The sequence below is a fragment of the Lissotriton vulgaris genome, chromosome 3_1, assembly GCF_964263255.1.
Source record: "Lissotriton vulgaris chromosome 3_1, aLisVul1.2, whole genome shotgun sequence".
NCBI lineage: Eukaryota > Metazoa > Chordata > Amphibia > Caudata > Salamandridae > Lissotriton > Lissotriton vulgaris.
The window spans coordinates 350,403,610-350,424,960 of NC_141689.1; the positions used below are offsets into that span (position 1 = coordinate 350,403,610).

Sequence of the window (21,351 nt, forward strand, 5' to 3'; positions counted from 1 at the left end):
CTGTCATATCTTGCCAGCAACACTTGGGTGTTGGCAATGCACCAGATGTTAGCTGCTTTTGCTGCTGGTCGCTTGCCGGAGGCGTCAAGGAGTTTAGATTCTGTGTCTGGTGGTGAGGCCTCACCTGATGTCTGGGAATTAGTACGTTTACGTGCATTAGACACTACTAGAGAATCTAATTGTGCTGGACCTTGAATATAAACTGGATCTGCAGGGGCAGCTTTATATTTTTTCTCAATGCGAGGATTGAGGACCCTAGCCCTGACAGGATCCTTAAAAACCTCTGTTGAGTGCTTGATGACACCCTTAAGCATTGGCAAAATGGCAGTAGACCTTTGAGGGTTATCAAGAGTGTCTAATAGGAAATCTTCCTCCACTGCATCGGTGTGTATGTCCACCCCATGATATTGTGCAGCCCTTTGGACTAGTAGGTTAAAACCTATACTGTCCTCTGGTGGGAAAGGTCTGGAAGGGTATACATCATCTTGTGGGACGTAAGGCACATCAGGGGTGTTGTAATCATCCCATGGATTAGGTGACTGAGGGGGACTATTGGTTCCTGCTGGGTCGTGTGCACCCCCACCTGTGTCATCAGAATCTGTGTCTACATCATCATCTGGATTAGTAGATGGTGTAGGTGAATGATGTGAAGTAGGAGGAACAGTATGGGGAGGTGGTGGAGAACGGACCCTTAATGGAGAGGTTGCAATGTCTCTATTATTTGGAGGGGGAGGAGGTGCTGGCACCTCAAGTGGTCTCTTCTTGGAGCTTAGAGTCAATTGTCCAGTTTAAGGATCTTTTACATGAGTTTTCTGATTGGGATCCGGTGTAAAAAGTTCTTCTGAGTAGGGCAAATCCTTCGGCGTCAAAGTTTTCGGCTCCATAGGTTTTTTCGGCAACGAGTCGGAAGCTGGTGTCGGGTCTTTTGGCTTAGGAGTGTGCCCTTTTGAAATGTCTTTTACCGGAACATGTTTCTTCAGTTCCGGGAGTTTTTTCGGCTCAGACGCGTTTAAATCTTGCGCTCTGGGCAATTTTTTACTCGCCTCCGAGTGCGGTTTCGGCATCGATGAGCTGCTGCCAGTCTTCGGCGCCATGTTCTTAGGTGTCTGAGCAACGGTCGGTGTTGGAGAGGAAGGTGGCTTCTTCTTCGGTGTCGGTATTGGATTGGCACCGGGAATAGGCTGACTTGAGCCCGAGCCACCTGAAGGCTTAGTGGGCTTCTTTCAAGCGAATGTTGAGGTTAGAAGCGCTAGCCTCCAGACAGGGCTCTCCAATCACAACGAAAAACAACGTTTTCTCTTTGAAGATCGTCAATGTTTATTCAGTTCAGAACTCTTTTAAATCCATTCTGCTCTGCAACGTTATATTTTCTTTTTTGCCAACATAATAATCGTCTGATGTCGCATTACAATTAGTACGTTAATCCACTTTATGGTGACACCCAATGCATTTCGGGTCAAACAACAACCATGACCCTTCGTCAGGGGTCTGAAAAAGGAAATCAAACAGGACCAAATTAGTCACCCTTCATAATCACCAACTGTACAATTTATTTATTTATTTTATTTATATGCTTATTTCGTGCCTGAATCAGCCCCGAAGGGGTATCTCCGCGCGTAGCTTCTGAGCAGGTATCATGGAACTACCAAGGACATATGGCTACTGCGATTGCGGGGGAAGACATTAGTCTTGGGAAAAAAGATATGTTTTTAACTTCCTTCTAAAGGACAGATGGTTGGAGGTATGTCTTAGCAATGGGGGCAGAGAATTCCAGAGCATCGGGCCTTTAAGTGAGATGGCCCGTCCTCCCTGTCTTGCTCTCGTCACCCTAGGGACCTGAAGCAGCATAGTGCTACTGGAGCGTAGAGCACGTCTTGGTAAGTAGGGGACAAATATGTCTCTTAGATATTGAGGGCCGGATCCGTAGATACATTTGTGCATTATACAACATACTTTGAAGTCAATGCGCTGTTTCACCGGAAGCCAGTGAAGTGAAGAGAGGAGAGGGCGTGAGGGAGTACGGGGCAAAGCATTTAAAATGAGTCTTGCCGCGGTATTCTGTACCACCTGCAGCCTACCCAGCTGTTCTTGATTGGCAGAAATAAGCAGTCCATTGCAATAATCCATCCGGCCGATGACCAGTGCTTGTACCAGCGTCTTCCTATGGATGTCAGGTAGGAAGGGGAATATGCGTCGAAGCAACCCTATCACTCGGAAACAAGATCCCGTGACTTGGTTGACGTGGTCTTTTAGGATCAATGCTTGATCTAGACGCACTCCCAGATTTTTTACGGTCTGCTTTGGTACCGGAACAGGTCCTAGCTCAGATGGCCACCAGTCGGGGGACCATAGCAGTGTGGCCCCTCCAAACAACATGACTTCAGTCTTGGTCACGTTGCATTGGAGGAAGTTGTGGGCCATCCAATCTGCCACGGCTCGCATACCATTTTGGAAAGATTCTATAACCGTTGGTGTAAGAGTTTGGAAGGGAAACAGCAGCTGCTATATTTCATCATCTCACAATCAACCACAGGGGAAAGGAAAAATGGAAAAAACGTGATAAAAGAAAGTTCCAAAACACCAACAGATGAAATCGTCACACCAGCTATTAAGTTGAAGTATGACGAGCAGAAGCATGCTCCACCTTCATAAAGTGTAAACCCAGTATACTGCTGTAAATAAACTTCTCATATTAATCAATATCCCACTGGGTGGCAATGAAACAACTTACGAGCTTTCACACGCATTCGCGCTTCCTTGGATTCAGAAGTTTACAACATCCTAGCTACAACAGTTCTAATAGGATGAGAAATCAGTCACATGACCGCGATCGCAACCAATGGTGTTGCGGTGCCCCGGTCATGTGAGACGGGTACTATGGCTTCAAAACAAAGAGTATGATTACGTTATGAAGTAAGAATACAATAAACCACATGATATCAAAACCTTCACGAAGAGCACATTTCGGAAAACATATAAATAAACAGTAAGGGAAAGGAAATGATAGCAAAGCATCGATCTGCTAAGTCCCAACTCTCATGGAAATCAATATACGAAATACACTTTAAGCCTTGGATTCTCCTGCGTTCACGGGGAACAGGATGTTGCAAAAGTCAATGTAAGGGATAAGCGAATTATAAGACCCAAGCATGTTCAATACGATCGTTCAAGCCCAAGGGGTGGGTAGAATTCAGTTTTTTGATCCACTGGAACTCAGCTTTCAGTCTTTGTTTGGTGGGATCCATGTCAGGACGCTGTTGGATCGCCTCGATCACCATGAATTTTAACTGTGATATTTGATGATTCATCTCTTTCCAATGGCATGCCACTGCTGATTTAAGATTGTTAAGTCTGATGTTACTTTTGTGTTCCGTGATACGGACTTTCAATTTGCGTTCAGTTTGCCCAATATATATCTTGCCACACGGGCACTTGATGAAGTACACACAATTCGCGGTGTCGCAATTGCTTGAATGTTGTAGTTCAATAGGAAAGCCTTTCGTGGGATGCATCAATGTTTTTCCACAGATAACATTGTTGCAGTGAGTGCAATTAAAACATTTAGACATTCCTTTCCATACTTTTTTCTCCTTGGTAGGAGTGTTGAGTACTTCTTTCAGATTTTTCGATCTTTGGTAGGCAAACGTGATGCGTTCCTTATATAAATCCTTCAAATCAGGTTCAGATTGTACCAGATGCCAATGCTTATTGATGGTTCTTTTGATTTTTTCTGAATCTGATGAATATTTTAATACGCATACGGTTTTTTGAGCAGTTGGTTTGATTTTAGGTGCCAATAAATCAATCCTCTTCATTTTGTCTACTTTCGCCATGGCTTGTTGAAGGATATCATCAGGATAACCTCTCTGTTTGTACTTAACGGTTTGTTGCAAAATGGATTTTTTGGCTTGCTCTCCATCTGATGTGATTCTCTTGAGTCGTGTGTATTGTGACACAGGCAAATGCTTTTTCAATGGCTCAGGATGGAAACTCTGAAAGAGAAGACCCGAGTTTCTATCGGTCGGCTTCTGGAACACTTTCGTGCTGATTTCATGATTACATATGACGATTTGCACATCGAGAAATGATATAGTATCTTTAGAAATGGTATGTGTGAATTTGATCCTTTCATTTTGGCAATTGAGTATCTTGATGTTGTCTTCCAATTTTTCTCTTGATCAACACCAAATCAAAAAAATATCATCGATGAACCTTTTAAACATGGTAAGACCTTCTGTCCATGTTTGATTCTCCAGGATGTGATCCCTTTCAAATTTTTGCATAAAAATATTAGCATATGAGGGGGCCCATAAAGTGGATTAACGTACTAATTGTAATGCGACATAAGACGATTATTATGTTGGCAAAAAAGAAAATATAACGTTGCAGAGCAGAATGGATTGAAAAGAGTTCTGAACTGAATAAACATTGACGATCTTCAAAGAGAAAACGTTGTTTTTCGTTGTGATTGGAGAGCCCTGTCTGGAGGCTAGCGCTTCTAACCTCAACATTCGCTTGATTTGTAAAGGCACGTTCAGGCTACGTGCGACGACAAGGGCACCCACCATCAAATTTTAAAAAATAGTTGAATATGTTTTAAAGAGTGCTCGGGATAACATCATTTGTTAGTGGGCTTCTTTGCCAGGCCCGAAGGCAGGGCATGGGAAGCAGTGTCTCAGTGTGCACCTGGGCCCGAAGGTGAGGGTGTGACCGAAGCCTTTTTTGAGGGTGTCGAGGAAGAATTGGGGTTGACTGTCTTACTTACGACCCGTTGAGCTGGAGTGATGTCCTCGACGTCTGAGTCTTCGGCATCTGAGGATCGTATACTCTTTTCGGCGTGCTGGTGTTCGGGCACGTCGGCGCCCTCTTCGAGATGTCATCGGGGATCGAAGCTGACTAGCGAGCGATAGTTCATCGAGCTCGTCTGTCTCGAATGGTTTTCTTGGAGCAGAATGAAGCACACGCCGAACAGTCTTTGGCCTCGTGCTCCGGTGAAAGGCAAAGGTTGCACACCTTATGTAGGTCGGTGTGGGGAAACTTCGACCCACATTGAGGACACTTCTTGAATGGCGTCCTTTCCATGAGCTAGAAAGTAAGGCCTAAGCAGGCCCGAAGGCCTTCGTCGACGACCGGAATCGAAGACTTCTAAGTGGTAGAGAATCGCGTTGATGTGTTGCGCGATCGAAACAATACCGTCGAACTGGGTGAGGATTGAGCGCCGAAGGAAAATCAGTTCCAAACCAGAGCGCAGGAAACACATCCGAGCCCGATGGCGGAAAAAAACAACCTGGGGATGGAGCCGATGCCCATGCGCAATGTGGTCCAAAGGAGGGGTCACCTACCTCGTGACTTCCAAACAACTTTTTAGGATAACAACAAACTGCAAACATCCGGGCCCAACACTAGGTGGCGATCTATGCACAGTGTGCAATCTGCAGCTCATATGCCTCGAACATAACGTTTACGTCATCCAGACAGGGGTTATAATGTGCCCGCATCGGACACATGTTGTCTAAAAACTTGCTGCTGGCACACATGGCGGACCGAGAAATATAAGGGAGAGACAAACACCGAATGGAAGTAAGTACGAATATGATGTGCGGTCACAATGACAACACTTGGGGAATATTGGTTTTACTGGCTTAAATGCGCAATCACCCAGAGATATGTAGTCACACTGCCGATACTTGCGGCAGAGTGTATTGATTGGCTCAAATGTGGTGAGACCACTCAGCATACACTTGGAAGATGTGTTTTCACCAAGAGATGTGCAGTCATACTGCAGATACTTGTGGCAGGTAGCATTTACTAGTTCAAATGTAGAGGAACTGATCAATGTTTAATTTTGGAGATGCGCGCTGGGTAGAGTGTCAAGTGGCAGAGAGAGACCGCCCACACAGATGTAGACATTGAGATGCACTTTTAACCGGGAGGGTAGGATATTTACGGTTGGATGTACAAACAGAGGTATTCTTGAAGATACGGTTTCACCCGGAGGAGTGCGGTTATAGTGCAGGTACTCATGGCAGACTGTATTTACTGACTTCAAATGTAGAGAGACTAAACAATTTTATAGATGCGCGCTGGGTAGAGTGTCACTTGCAGGGAGACACCTACCACACAGATTGAGGTGCACTCATGAAATGAAATGAAATGAAATTTGATTTGTAAAGCGCATGGCTGCCCGAAAGCGTCCCAGCGCTTGCTTAGGAAACCCGTCCTGGTATTCCCCTGCGAGATAACCCATTACTGGGCATCCCCAAGGTGAAAGCCAGGCATCCCACTGCGAGGGGCCGTTGTGGAGATTAAGCAAGCTATTGCCCAGAGTTACAGAGTGGGACTCCATGATTGGAATAGGCACCGAGGCGAGAATTGTCAGGTCCGGGGAAATTTTAGCCCAAGACCCGCCGAGGCGGGGAATTGAACCCTGGTCCGGGCCAGACCTCTGCATCAGGGTCTGCCACTCCAACCACTTGAGCCACACTTCATAATCGATGCTTAGGATCGTATACATGGCTGAATGTTAACAGAGGGAATTGTCAGAGTTATATACTCTATGAGGACTGTAGTTGGGTCAGACTGTCTGTAAATGATGTGTTTAATCTACAGATACATCTAATCTCTTTACTTGTGAAACCAAGCTCAGCAATTCCAGAAAGAGGTAAGACTGGGCACTGTGGTGCAAAAGAATCTTGGTTAAGAATTTGAGGAGTTGATCCACAGGATATTAAATATGTTTGCCCTCTTCCAAAAATATTCTGGTCACATAATCAACTGGTATAAATCATTGGTCTACGTTTTAAGCGGGGAGCCCCTGATCCTTCCTACGGGCTGCGATGCCAATATAGTCACAGACGGTTTCCGATATCTAGGCATATATATTACGAAAAATGCAGGGATTTTCCACCAACGGAATCTCTTACCTCCTTTACATAGTCTCTGAGCCGATGTGCAACATTAGAAAACACTACCTCTTACGTTACTAGGTAGAGCTGCCCGTGTCCAAATGATGGCACTTCCCCGTTTTCTCTATGCCTTACAGAATACGCCACATTTAGCCCCACCTCAATATTTCCAGTCAGTTAATTTTGAAGTACGCACCCTGCTTTGGAATAACGGCACACCCAGAATCGCTCTCACCAAACTGACAAAAATCTGGTATGATGGGGGTATCGCTTTGCCTGCCATCAGATCATATTGTTGGGCCTCACAGTTAGTGGTCCTTAATCATTTGATGCATCAACCTATTACAGACCCTGAATTTAGAATGGACAGGCAAAATATGGTTGCTGGTAATTACTTGAGGGCACTTTATGGAGGGACAAGATACACACCTAAATACACCCTGACTTCTACTGCGGTTTCCATCTGGCACGCGGCAACTGCTGCTTTAGGCTGGAAGGGTAAGCTTACACAGGTCACTCCACTGCTAGAGTCCTGTCAATTAGGTATGCTTTCAAAACAGCCGGGATGTGACAACTGAGACCTCATCGGTCTCACTGCGGTTGGAGACCAGTGGGCGAAGGGCGGGGTTGTTCCATTTGGCGAGCTACAAACACAGTACCAACTGCACGAGGGGGAAACCTTTAGATGATATCAGGCATGTGGTGCATTATATAAAGCAATTCCCAAGGGCTCCGACCCACCTGTCTCCTCGCCTTTAGAAGAAAGGCTCCTGGATAATTACCTCGCAGAAAAATCCATATCACTGACCTATCGTAAAATCCTCAATAATTTACCCGAGACTCACGATAAAATACGCACAAAATGGGTTGACGATGTGGGGGACATGACCAATGAGGATTGGAGGGAGGCCCTGTCCTCGCCCCAGGAGGTGGGCATCCGTTCCCGTTTCAAACTCATACAGCTTAAAATACTCCATAGAGCCTACTACATCAGTGCTTCGCTTGTTAGGATGGGGCTTCTTGGATCCCCGGCCTGCCCCCGGGGTTGTGGCTTCACCGGCACCTTTTTACATCAGTGGTGGGATTGTCCTGTCCTCCAGCGATATTGGGGTAGTATTGTGTCCACCATGTCCCAGATATGTCAAACGCATTGAGACATCCCCTCGCTTTGTCTATTGAACATCTGGGAAACTACAGATATATTGAGAACAGAACAAGTATGGGTCTCGCTGGGCTGCATTGTGGCAAAACGTAACATTGCCAGAACATGGAAGGGAGGAGTTGGGCCTAGATACACTGACTGGGAGTCGGACATGGACTGGTCTATGCAGGCAGAGAGGGTGGTCTATGAAAGCAGGCAAATGGACAAAAATATGGGGCCCCTGGAACGAGAGTAGAGGTTTGCTTTGTACCCCTTTTAGCGACACTCCCCCAATCGTTGTGGATAATGAGACACCGTAAGGCTCCAATAGATAACTGTGACCGTGATTCTTCTGAATGTGTTGCTGACCCATTGTACGGATTTGTATTCAATTGTAACTCCTGTTGTGCTTTTTTGAATATCTCAACGACTGCTCTTCACTGCACCTGTTTTTCTTTGTATTGTTTTATGTTGATATCTTTTCAATAAAAAAAAAAAAAGAATTTGAGAAGTTATTTGGGCATAAAATAATGAATTTTACTTTGGTTTTAGTCTGACATGACGACCGATGATACAACCTGACAAGCCATAAGACTGAGCTTGCTTGAGGAGACAAAGTGAGTTTTGACTGAGTTGGGCCTATGTAACATCATCACACGTGATGTGACTCAGTTTAGTACACCTAAAAACCACAGCACAATGGGACATAGACTTGACTATGCATCAGACCTAATGAGAGTAATAATGCCCCTAGCTGTTTCTGTAAATAATATTTTTTAAGAATTGGGTTTTCCAAGTGATCAAGTATTTAATAGGATTTAAGAACGTGTTGATCTGATGGTTTGGAAGTATTTCTTGGATAATAGTTTTTGGTCGGAGTCCAAAACGTATTCATGCTTTTATTTATCTACAGTTTACATTTTATATATTTCAAAAAATAATTTTTTGGGACTAACAATTTTTGTTTGGGACTACTGATCTTGCAATTAACCTCCTTGATAACTCCATTAAATGCCACATGTCAGCGCTTCAGTAATAATAATTCATTCTTTATTCGGATGACAAAAACATCTGTAAAAGATACAATAAGACCGTCATACGATATAAAAATCATTAAATACCAATAAAAATATCACAACTAATTAAAAACAAGACAAGACAATGGAGCCACGCAAATCTAGGACAATACAACCCATCGCAACAAAAGTGACCTCGTAAATACAAAGCAATGAGAAAATCTATTCTTCGTAGCTTATATCCATGAGCTGCCTGTAGAAAACATATCACTACGTGAAGGGTATGGAAGATTGGCAACAACTGCAAGTGCAAACTTTAGCCTGACTAAACTTCAGAATCTTTAATAAAGACCGGAGGAAACATTTTCTAGGCTCTGAGAACAATTTACACAACAAAACAAAATGAAGCGTGTCCTGTGGAGCTCTGTGATCGCAGCCACAAGGGCCTCTGAGTTACAGGGAGAAATCCAGACAGAGGGGCTAAAAGATGGTGAAGTTGATTAAATCTGAAGAATGTAATAAAAAAGCTATCTTGGGCACTAGAAAGTGTAAGGAGATCTGGCTGCAGACCCGACACAGATTTTAATATTACATAAGACCTCACTGTAGGTATGCTGAGCTCAATACTTTCACGCTGGGCAGTGGCAAATTTACAGTGCAAGTCTTTTGAGAACTTTCGACCGAGCTCAGTGTTTCGTATTGATCAGTTCCTGGAGTGATTGCGTGCCTCCTCACGGGTGTTGCTGCAGTCGTTATCTATAATATATGCTCTTTGAGCTTATCATTTTTTAGTGTCATGTTACTTCCTTCCAAAGGAGCAAATAACCGCATTATGCTGTTAGCAGTCTCGACCCCTTGTGACTTGCTAAGCCCCCCTCCCCTTGCGGTGGAGGGTGTAGTCTGAGTTAGGCTGCCCAGAAGGAATAGAGAACGTGCTCCACAATACTGATTGTAGCGAGTGACCAAAATAGCGAGGGGTCAGTAAATTTGATAACTGTATCTAAGTCACATCACTAGATCGAAATTGGTGTATGGTTTCTTCAAATGTCTGAAAGGCTAATCATTGACATTCTTACCACATCCCACAATGTGTGGTCGTATTATAGATTTAAGCCTTTCACACTGGGCACCCTGCTAAGTTTCCCAGATCATTGACATTCTCACCACATCCCACAATGTGTGGTCATATTATACAATTAAGCATTTCACACTGGGCACCCTTCTAAGTTTCCCAGAGGTAAAAACGTTTAGCCCAAGAAATTAAGTCAATCGGACACATGGTCCAGAATGGCTAGGAGTGTGGGGGGCATTGAGGTTTAGCTTTGAAGAGGATGTTTGCACCACCATCAAACTTCCAAAGACGTTTGTGTTGAATAAAACTTGGGACAGAATGGCACAGGCCCATGGAGAAGAGGTCTTTTAAATGCTGGACCCGATAAGGATTTCTCCTAGGATGCCATTACCACTTCTAGTAACACCTCAATATGGGATATCGCATTCCATGGATGTATCACAATCACTAGCGCTTTCAAAGTCTAGGTAGAGCCATACAGTCCATCATCTGTGTGACGAGTAGGGGATAACTATGCTTGTTCTCTCTTCCTCACAACGGGCATGCAGTTGCCAGAAAGAAAAAAAAGCATACAACATGCACTGTAGTATGATAGTACAAGAATCACCATAAGATATTTTTCCTCAATGAAATCTTCGATTTTCTCAACTCTATAACATCAATGACAGACTGCAACACTGCTCAGAAAATTATATTTTTCTTGAACTGTATTTTAAAAGACTATCTCCAGTTCCAAGCTAAACAATGCTGTTATTGACAACTGAGCCAAAGGAACCAGATGGATAGAGGCCATAGGAATATATGGCCTCTGGAAACACACTATAGACACTGGACAGCTGAAAAACATTTAATCTACCTGATTTTAAAGACATTATCCTCTGCAGATCTATATAATTTCTAGATCTATAATCTATCACCATTCCTACAAACTGAATGGTAAGTGTTGAAATCAGATGAAACTTCATATCACTGACAGATAACCTCTATCAAAAAGCGAGTCTGCCAAACCAGTTGAACATTCTCCCATAAGAAGAGACAAAGTAGGCCTAGTCCAGACAGAGCCTTTGTGAACACCTTGGGAGAAGAGTTCAGGCTGGATGTATTAATGATGTTGATTCTTGATTGCACACATAAGGAACCAGAAAGGAAAATGCTACTTACCAGTATGCATCTGTTCTTGGCATGTAGGGCTGCAGAACCACACACTTTTGCATTAGATCACCATCTGGTGGTGGGCCCGGATGATTACACTTTGTTGTTGTCTTGGAAGAGCCTTCGTCTGCTGGGTGACTCCTCCCTTAGACCGTAGTGCGCATGAGCATCGACTCCATACTCAGATTGTTTTCGCCATTTGGGTAAATGATGGAGTTGTATCATTACTGACAAGGATGATCATGTATTGTGTATCTAAATAAGATAATACTGGAACAGATATAGGTAGCCGGGGAGGCGGGTGGGCTTGTGTGGTTCTTCAGCCATACATGCCAAGAACAGATGCATACTGGTAAGTAGCATTTTCCGTTTGAGGCATATGGGCTGCAGACCACACACCTTTGCATAGATTGCACCGCAGTTTCTCCCTTAGCGGCGGTCACCCACATCTGCTGCAGTAGTTTGAAATAATGTATTTAGTACAGCCTGGCCCACACTTGCTTGTTGTTTTGCCTGCACATCTGCACAATAGTGTTTTGTAAATGTTTGTGTAGTAGACCATGTAGCTGCTTTACAGATATCATCTAATGGTATGTTTCCTAAGAATGCCATAGATGCTCCTATCTTACGGGTAGAATGAGCCCTAGGAGGAATGGTTAAAGTATGTTTTGCTTTTTGGTAGCAAATTTGAATACACGTAACAATCCACCTGGCAATGCCAGATTTTGAAATTGGATTGCCCTTATGTGGAGGAGAAAAGGACACAAACATTTGTTTAGTTTTACGAAAATGTTTTGTCCTATCTATGTAGTATAGAACTGCTATTTTTACGTCTAGTGTGTGAAGAGCTCTTTCTGCAACCGTTTGAGGTTGTGGAAAAAATACTGGCAACTCAATGGATTGGTTGAGATGGAATGGTTAAATTACCTTTGGAAGAAACTTTGGAATTGTCTTTAGAACCAGTTTATTATGATGAAGTTGTATAAATGGTTCTTGAATTGTTAATGCCTGTATCTCACCATCTCTTCGTAGTGATGTAACTGCTACTAAAAAATGCAACTTTCCATGTAAGAAACTGTAACTCACATTTATGCAATGGTTCAAATGGTGGACCCATAAGTCTTGTGAGAACAATATTTGAATTCCAGACTGGAGAAGGTGGTATTCTCGGAGGAATTATTCGTTTAAGTCCTTCCATAAACGCTTTGATTGCAGGTACTCTAAACAATGACAAATGTTGTCTGTTTTGGAGATATGCCGCTATAGCCATTAGATGTAATCTAATTGAAGAGTATGCTAAATTAGATCTTTACAGATGTAGTAGATAGCATATGATGTTTTGTATTGAAACATCTAAGGGGTTAACGTTGTTATTTGTACAATATACAACAAATCGTTTCCATTTTGCTGCATAACATGCTCTAGTGGTAGGACGTCTTGCCTCTTTAATGACATCCATGCAATCAGGAGGTAAATTTAGATATCCAAGCTCTAAGACCTCAGGAGCCTAATCGCTAGATTGAGCTGCATTGGGTCAGGATGCATAATCTCTCCATGGTTCTGTGTTAGTAGATGTGGGGAGAGTTTTAGTTTGAGGTGTGGTACTACAGAGAGCTGCAGTAGCGTTGTGTACCATGGCTGTCTCGCCCACGTTGGTTCTATTAGAAACAATGTGAGAGAACCACTAATGGAATTAGTGGGAGAGGTGGAAAAGCGTACGCAAATTTGTTTGACCAGTTCATCCATACCGCATTGCCTTTGGATAATGGGTGTGGGTACCTGAAGGCGAAGCTTAAGCATTTGGAGTTGCTTTGTGTGGCAAACATCTCTATCTCTGGTTGTCCCCACATTTGAAAAAATGGCTGAACAACTTGAGGATGAAGCTCCCATTCGTGTATCTGCTGTCTCTGACGACTTAACAGAGCTGTCAATTGATTGTGAACTCCTGGTAGATGTTCTGCTAACAGAAAAATGTTTTGAGGAATGGCCCATCCCCAAATGCTCTGTGCCAGCAGGGAGAGCTGTAGGGAGTGTGTTCCCCCTTGCTTCTGAATGTAATACATTGCTGTCATATTGACAGTCCGGACTAGTACAGCTTTGTTTGATATATAATGTTGAAATGATTTCAGAGCTTGAAAGATTGCTAGTAACTCTAGATAATTTAGGTGGAGTACTCTGTTTCATTGTCCATATTCCTTGTACTGTGTGACTTTGTAAGTGCGCTCCCTATCCCGTGAGAGATGCGTCTGAGGTTAGCATTATTTGTGGAACTGGCTCTATAAACGGCCGGCCCTTGGAAAGGTTTTTGTTGTTCCACCATTGCAGAGAGCGATGCGTCCGGTCGTCTACCACCACCAGATCTGTTATCTCTTGTTGAGCCTGATTCCACTGACCTGCCAAGCATTCTTGTATGGGGCGCATTTGTAGTCTTGTGAATGGAACTATGAAAATGCAAGATGCCATCATTCCTATGAACACTCGAGCTTGTAGTGAGTGTTGTGCTTTGAATTTTTGGATGAGATTCTGCATAGCTTATATTCTTATTAAGTTGGGGTACGCTACTGCCTTGGAGGTATCTATTGTGGCCCCTAGGTACTGCTGAGATAGGGACGGTTGTAGATGTGACTTGTTTTGATTTACTGTAAACCCCAACTTGTGCAGCAGGCAGACTGTTTGATGCGTGTGCTGCACACATTGGTTGTATGACTTGGATTTTATTAGCCAGTCGTCTAGATATGGGAATACATGAATGTTGTCCCTTCTTAAGTGTGCTGCTACTACCGCTAGACATTTTGTGAATACTCGAGGTGCTGTTGCCACTCCGAAGGGGAGCACCTTGAATTGGTAGTGCTGACCTTCCAGCACGAATCATAGGTACTTTCTGTGAGACTGATGAATGGGAATGTGGAAGTAGGCGTCCTTGAGGTCTAATGTGGCAAGGAAGTCCCCTTTTTCTAGTAACGGTAAAACTTGTTGTAATGTGACCATATGAAAGTGGTCTGAATATATATACTGGTGTAGGGGTCTTAGATCTAGACTTGGTCTGAGAGACCCGTCCTTCTTGGGTAAGAGAAAATAAAGGGAGTAAACCCCTGTGTTTTGGTGTTCCCTTGGTACTGGTTCTATTGCTTTTTTTGCAGTAGTGATTCTACCTCTTGCCTTAGTAGTAAGAGGTGCTCTTGTTACATAGGACGTTGTCTGGGTGGTATTGTTGGAGGAGTGGAAGTGACCTCAAGGCAATAACCTGACTGAATTATTTGTCTCACCCACCTGTCTGTGGTGATGGAGTTCCAGACAGGTAGGAACTGTTGTAGTCTTCCCCCGACCGGAGTGGAATGGTCTGGGGGGATGGAAGGGAAGTCACTGTTTGGGAGTAGAGGCGTTGCGATTGTTGTTGCCTCTTCCTCTGCCCTTATTATTTCCTCTATACCCTCCTCTATAGTATCCCTTACTGGGTGAGGTTAGGTTGGTCTGTTTGTAAGTAGAGGATGTATGGTCAGCTTGGAAGCCTTTTGATGCACCTCTATAGGAGGAGCGACGAAAGGAAGGTCTATGGGCTTGTGTGTAAAGCGCCCATTGATTTTGCAGTATCCGTGTCTTTTTTCATTTTTTCTAGCGCACTGTCTACATTTGGACCGAAAAGATGTTGTTGGTCAAATGGCTGGGTTAGTATACTGGCTTGTACCTCTGGTTTGAACCCCAAGATTCTTAGCCATGCATGCCTACACAACAGTACCCCTGTATTTACTTCTCTAGATGCTGTATCTGCAGTGTCTAGTGTGCATCTTATGGAGGTATTAGTTATAACCTTGCCCTCTTGTATTAAATCAGCAGCCCTAGCCTTATATTGTTCTGGCAGGTGTTGCATGAGAGCCTCTAGCTCATCATAATGAGCTCTGTCGTATCTTGCTAACAGAGCTTGAGTGTTAGCAATCCTCCATATATTGGCAGCTTGTGATAGTGTGCGCTTCCCTGAGACATCTAGAAGCTTTGTTTTTTTGTCAGGAGCATCCCCTGTTGGCTGCGAGTTGTCTCTCTTTCTCGCATTTGACACTACCAGCGAATCTAGTGGAAACTGTCCCTTAATGTATGCAGGATCAGACAGAGCCGCTTTATATTTCTTTTCCAGTCTGGGGTTAATTACCCTGGCCCTGACTGGGTCTTTAAATATTTCTGGTGCGTGTCTTACCACTCCATTCAGTATTGGCAGTGTGGTAGTGGTTTTATGTGATGTTAACGGTGTATCCATAAGAAAATCCTCTTATATTGATCTGTATGCAGGTCTACTCCATGGAAAGTAGCTGCTCTATGGATGAGCTGTGTGAACCCAGTGGTGTCATCTGGTGGAGATGGTCTAGACGGGTATGCCTCGTTTTGTGGTCGATCAGGTGCATCTGGTGCATTGTAATCTTCCAATAGGTCACCTGATGACCCAGCCATATCATCTAGGTCATCAATGTCCTCTATTTGTTGATAACTGTGTTGAGAGTATGTATCCCCATAATCCTCCTCCTGTGGTATTATACTATGTGTACTAGCTGGTGAGTGTGCAGGAGAAATATCCAGTATTTCTACTTGTGGTGAAGGAGGTCTTGAGGGTAAATTCTGAACATGCTTCTTTGGAGGAAAAGGAGATGGTTTAGGACAGTCCATTTTCCTCTTTTCAGGCACTGTATATATTTGTCCAGTTTGTGGATAAGTTTTAAGAGTCTTTTGCTTTACGTCAGGCTGGAAAAGCTCTTCTACAGGTAAATCCTTCCTCGGCGTCGATTTTGTTGTTTGGAGCCGTCAGGTTTAGTTTTTACAGTGTCTATTATCTTTGGAACGGGTCTTGCTTTCGATTCCAAAGATTTATCTTGCTTTTTGCTTGGATCTACGCTTTTTGAATATGAAGTTTTGGCTGCAGATTGTTTAGACTCGTCCGTTCTTGGTGCCGAAGTGTGTTTCGTTATGGAAACTGCTTTTGGGTCTGATTTTTTAAGGTACCGAAGTAGTTTTTGTTTCGGTAACCCTTGGAACGTCTTTTGGTGCCGAACTTGGTTTCGGTTTTAGTTCAGTAACCCTCAGTATCGAATGGTGTCTTGGTGCCGGTGCTGACTTCGGATTAAGCACTTTCTGCTTTTCGGGACCGACGGTCCGACTCGAGCCCGAGTCGACCGTAGGCTTTTTAACACTCTTCGCTGCCAAGCCCGAAGGCGGGGAGTCGGAGGTTTTCGATCAGTGTGCAACCGGACCCGAAGGTGAGGGTGGAACCGAAGCCTGTCCCGGTATGGGGGGGGGGGGGGGGGGGGGGGGGTGAACAGGGTCAACGCTCTTACTCACAACCTGTTGACTAGCTGGAAGATCGTCATCTTCGGATCGATCCTCAGCTCCGGAAGCTGACTCTTCTGCCTCGGAAGCGACGTCTTCTTACTGTTCTTCGACGTCTACCTCGATCTGCGCCTCGTCTATGATGAAGTCTGGTGTCGACGACGATGACGGCTCCATAGCTCTTTGAGTTCGACGGTCCCTGATTGTCTTCTTGGACCGGAACGAAGCACAGGCCTCAGTCTCTGCTCTTGAGTCTAGCACAAGTTGCAAATCTCATGCAGGTCGGTGTGGGGAAACTTGTGTCCACACTGAGGGCACTTCTTGAACGTGTTCTTTCCATGAGCCAAAGGCCCAATGGCGCAGTTGGGTCCAAAGGCCCCGATGAGCGCTGGAATGGAGAAGTGGATCCTCTCTTCGACGCAGGCAACCGGAATCAGTGTCGAAGACGATCTTGATGTTGTAGATTGATTTATGGATTCGAAAAGAGATCGGTAACGGGACCGAACGATGAACACATCCGAGCCCGATGGCGGAAAAAATCAATCTGAGGATGGAGTCGATGCCCATGCGCACTACGGTCTAAGGGAGGAGTCACCCAGCAGACAAAGTCTCTTCCAAGACAACAACAAAGTGTAATCACCGGGCCCACCACCAGATGGTGATCTAATGCAAAAGTGTGTGGTCTGCAGCCCATATGCCTCGAACATATTCTTTATTAATTGGAATTTTTATGTACACATAAATTACACCTACAATTTCCATCTTATTCCCAACCTGCAAGCAACAGATTCAGGTCATGAAGGTCTAATATTGCCTCATGCGCTTGTTTATTTTGCGAAAAACCACAGGCCATTTAGTTCTTCAGAAATAGCTTTATTCCTTCTAAATCAGGTTTGTGTATAGGTTTTGTAAATTAGTTGAATGAATTTGTGATTGCTGCAAAAGTTGCAGCTGCTGGCCTATACCTCACAGTGTAAACTTCCAGTTTTTCTTCAGAACCCCCTTTAGACCTGAAGACTGTAAAGGCATAAGACAAACGAAAAACATTATCTTATAGGTGCCACAGTTATCACACACTAATATAGCATTTATCCCACCTGAAAAGGAATTTACTAGCATTTTGGAAATGAAAACAGTAATAAAACAAATAACCTCAGTATGAAAGCCTCGCAGAACAATTTCTAAATATTCAAAGCAGTTCTAACATTTCCAATGGAAAAATCTCAGATTCTGAAAGGATTTAATCTATATTTCAAGGACAGTAAACAACTAATAGCTTTGAAATATGTTAAGTTTACCTAGACAAATATAGATTGACCATATTTATAAACATTTGCAAGATAATTGTAGAATGATGACACCACATTAAACAACTACAAGTGTATTCTTACCAGTGCCCAAAGAGCAGCTTTCAACTGTTTAATTCCTTCCCATTTGTCCAGCATTGGGGAGCGAACAGTATAACTTAGGTCTGGAACAATACTCTAATGAGATGAAAACACAAAGCACAATGAGCATATAAGAAAGCTAACATATGATTGGGACTATTAGGGAAGTGTACATATAAAGGGCATGTGTTGAAGAATCCAAACAAAGTTACTTACTTTCAATAATTCTCTTTCTGGTAGATAGTCTATTTACCAGAAGACTCCTAACCCTTTAAAATAAACCCCAGGTGCAAGACTGGATCTGGACGATTTTAACAGCATTACACCTGCATGCCGGTTGTTGATGCCATGCGGTTTTGTGTTGGCTTTGTGCCGCCCTGGAAGGGATGATGAAGCAAATAGGCATCACCCTGTGTGTTGACATCAATATCTTTGACTCTGTTCGTGCTCTTGGACACAGAGCCCAACCATAATCAGAAGTAGCAGTGCAAATTCCTAAATTGAGACCGTTTTAGATGGGGAAAATAGAGAACATTCCAGGGAGGGCATTGAGGAATCTGCGGTTAGACAGAATATTAATCAGAAGGAAAATGCTACTTACCAGTATGCATCTGTTCTTGGCATAGAGGGCTGCAGAGTGGTACATTTATGAATAGATCGCCATCTGGTGTTGGGCTCGGATGATTGCGCTTGTTTTTCTTTTGGAGAAGTTGTTAGAAGTAGAGAAGTACTGAGGACACAGGACACAGCTGAGGCAAGTACAACTCGTTTATTGGTCATCCACTCTCCTCACTAAACAGCACCTCAACATTCTACAGTAAGCTTCACAGTGGGAGGACCCAACACGAGTCAGGGGGAAGGGGTGTATGGAATGTACCAACTAGGTTCTAACACATCTCCCTTCCTTATAATGAGTTCCCACCAGGCATGCCCAGAAGTTACAGGTTCACAACACAACTGGTAGGCTCCCCTAGGGGGATAACAGCAACTACCTGTAGAAAAAAGAAAAGGTTATGGCAGTACTTTCACAATGTTGTCGCAACTCCACCATTGACCATTTTCAAACTGAACAACATTTTTTAACACTTTAACAATCTTGCTGGGAGAATGGAACTTGCTGACGTCAGTTCCCAATTTAGTGTTCCTTCTGGCTTGCGCCATGTCCCCCACTTCCCACCTTTGCAACTTCACACCATGTTTCTTGTCATACCATTGTTTGTATTTAGTTTGATGTTGTTTAACCTTCTCTCCTGCTTCCTCCCTGTCCACATTCCTGACTTCTCCCCCGCTTAACCAACAGGGGTTAAACTTGGTACTAGGCTCCCTCCCGCGCAAGGACACGAAAGGAGAGACCCCAGTTATTCTATTGGGCGACGTGTGGTAGGCCCACAAACATTTCCTCAAACCATCCTCAACATCCTGTCCGTTTATGGTGGTCAGCTGGATATTCTCTTTGATAACCCTATTTGCCCTCTCCACCATACCATTGGCTTTTGTGCAATAAAGCGCTGTGGTCTCATGTCTGATGCCAGACATTTCCAGAAAATTCTGCATTTCTTCGGAGGTGAATTGTACCCCATTGTCGGTAACTAAAGTGGAGGGGATGCCCTCTTCACAAAACACCTCCTTAAGGAATTGGATCACTGCTCTGGTGTTGATGTTATGCACAAATTTTTGCTTCACCCAGTGGGAGGTATAATCTATCAGAACTAACATGAACCTCTTTTGCACCCCAAGGTTTTGCATGGGTCCAATGAGGTCTAAGGCTAGTTTATTCCATGGCTTTGTAGGAACCTCCACTGGAGACAAAGGTGACTTGTGTACTACTTTAACCTTGTCACTTTTAGCACATGCTCCACACTCTTTTACAGTTTCTTCCGTCATGTTGTCCATCTTAGGAACCCAAAAGTTCGTTCTTATTCTTCCTTTCGTGGCGCTTCGCCCAAGGTGACCTTCGTGCGCCAGGTCTATCACTCTCTTCCGTAATCCCTTAGGTGGAATCACTCTGTTATTGCGGTAGACCTTTCCTTCGATGACACTCAATTCATTCCGTACCTCCCAGAACCCTTCCAGTTCTGCTTCAACATCTCTCTTGTTTTTAGGCCAACCTTTCTTTATCTGCTCCACTAGTATCTTAAGTTCACTGTCTTCTTTCATACTCTCTTCCCACTCTTTCTCTGTGATGGCAGGGAAATCCATCATCATTATGGGGCTGTCCAGTGCTTCCTCAGGTCCCCCCTCCTCCGGTAGCGGTGACCTCGACAGGAAATCAGCGATGATATTTTCCTTGCCTGGCACATGCTCGATTTTGAAGTTATAATGTTCTAATCCTAAGATCCACCTGCTAATGCGTGGGGTGCAGTTCTCTAAACCTTTCACGGAGAACACATACATGAGGGGCTTATGATCCGTCCGTATCGTGAACCTCACACCCCATAGAAAAAAATTGAAATGCCTGACCGCCCAAAAACACGCCAGGGCTTCTCTTTCTATTACAGAGTAGTTCTTCTCTGGTGGGGAAAGGCTCCTGGACGCATAGGCAATCACTTTTTCTTCACTTCCATCCTTCTGGACTAAGGTGGCCCCCAATCCGTAGTTCGATGCACCTGTTGCCAGGATGGTTCTCTTGGTTGGATCGAACGTACCAAGTGCAGGTGAGTTGATTAGATCTTCCTTCAAGGTGTTGGCAACAGCTTCCTGCTCCTCACTCCACACAAATTCTTTGTCTTTTTTTTAACATTTCTCTCATGGGCTCACACTTAGTCGCAAAATTTTCCACGTACTTTGACATGTACTCCATGAGTCCCAAAAAGGATTTGAGTTCTTCTTTGTTGCGCGGACTAGATGCTTCCTTCACTGTGCGGATCAAACTCCCTTTAGGTCTGAACCCCTGTTCTGTGATTGAATGGCCCAGGTACTCAACTTGCTTCACCTTAATTCTGCACTTTTCTTTTTTTACAGTTAGGCCTGCATTCATGAGTTTTTTGAAATTTTGCCTTAGTACCATGTCGTGTTCTTCTGAGTCTTTACCGTACACCAAAATGTCATCTTGGAAGCACATAGTGTGTTCCACTCCCTCGAGGATCTTCTGCATGACTCTCTGAAAAATGGCCGCCGCAGACGCAAGGCCAAACGGCATTCTTTTGAACATTAAGGCTCCAAACGGCGTAATAAACGCTGTGAGGGGCCTTGAGTCTGGATGCAATTCGATCTGGTGGTACGCCATGGATAGATCTACTACACTAAAATATTTTGCATGACCCATCGTGCTTAGCATCTCGTTTATGACTGGCAAAGGGTGTCTCTCCACCCAGATGCAGTCATTTAAGCTGCGCAAATCCACACAGAGGCGGATGCCATCACCACT

At 44.0% G+C, this 21,351-nt stretch overlaps 1 protein-coding gene across 2 annotated transcripts in view; it reads right to left on the reverse strand.

Moving 5' to 3' along the window:
• The window catches only part of RICTOR (RPTOR independent companion of MTOR complex 2), a 1,569,237-nt gene that overhangs the window by 647,074 nt on the left and 900,812 nt on the right, over positions 1–21,351 (reverse strand). For both annotated transcript variants that reach the window (XM_086960557.1, XM_086960556.1), the window contains exon 28: positions 17,988–18,080. In XM_086960557.1, the coding sequence (XP_086816683.1) occupies positions 17,988–18,080 (93 nt within the window). The remainder of the gene's footprint in view (positions 1–17,987; positions 18,081–21,351) is intronic.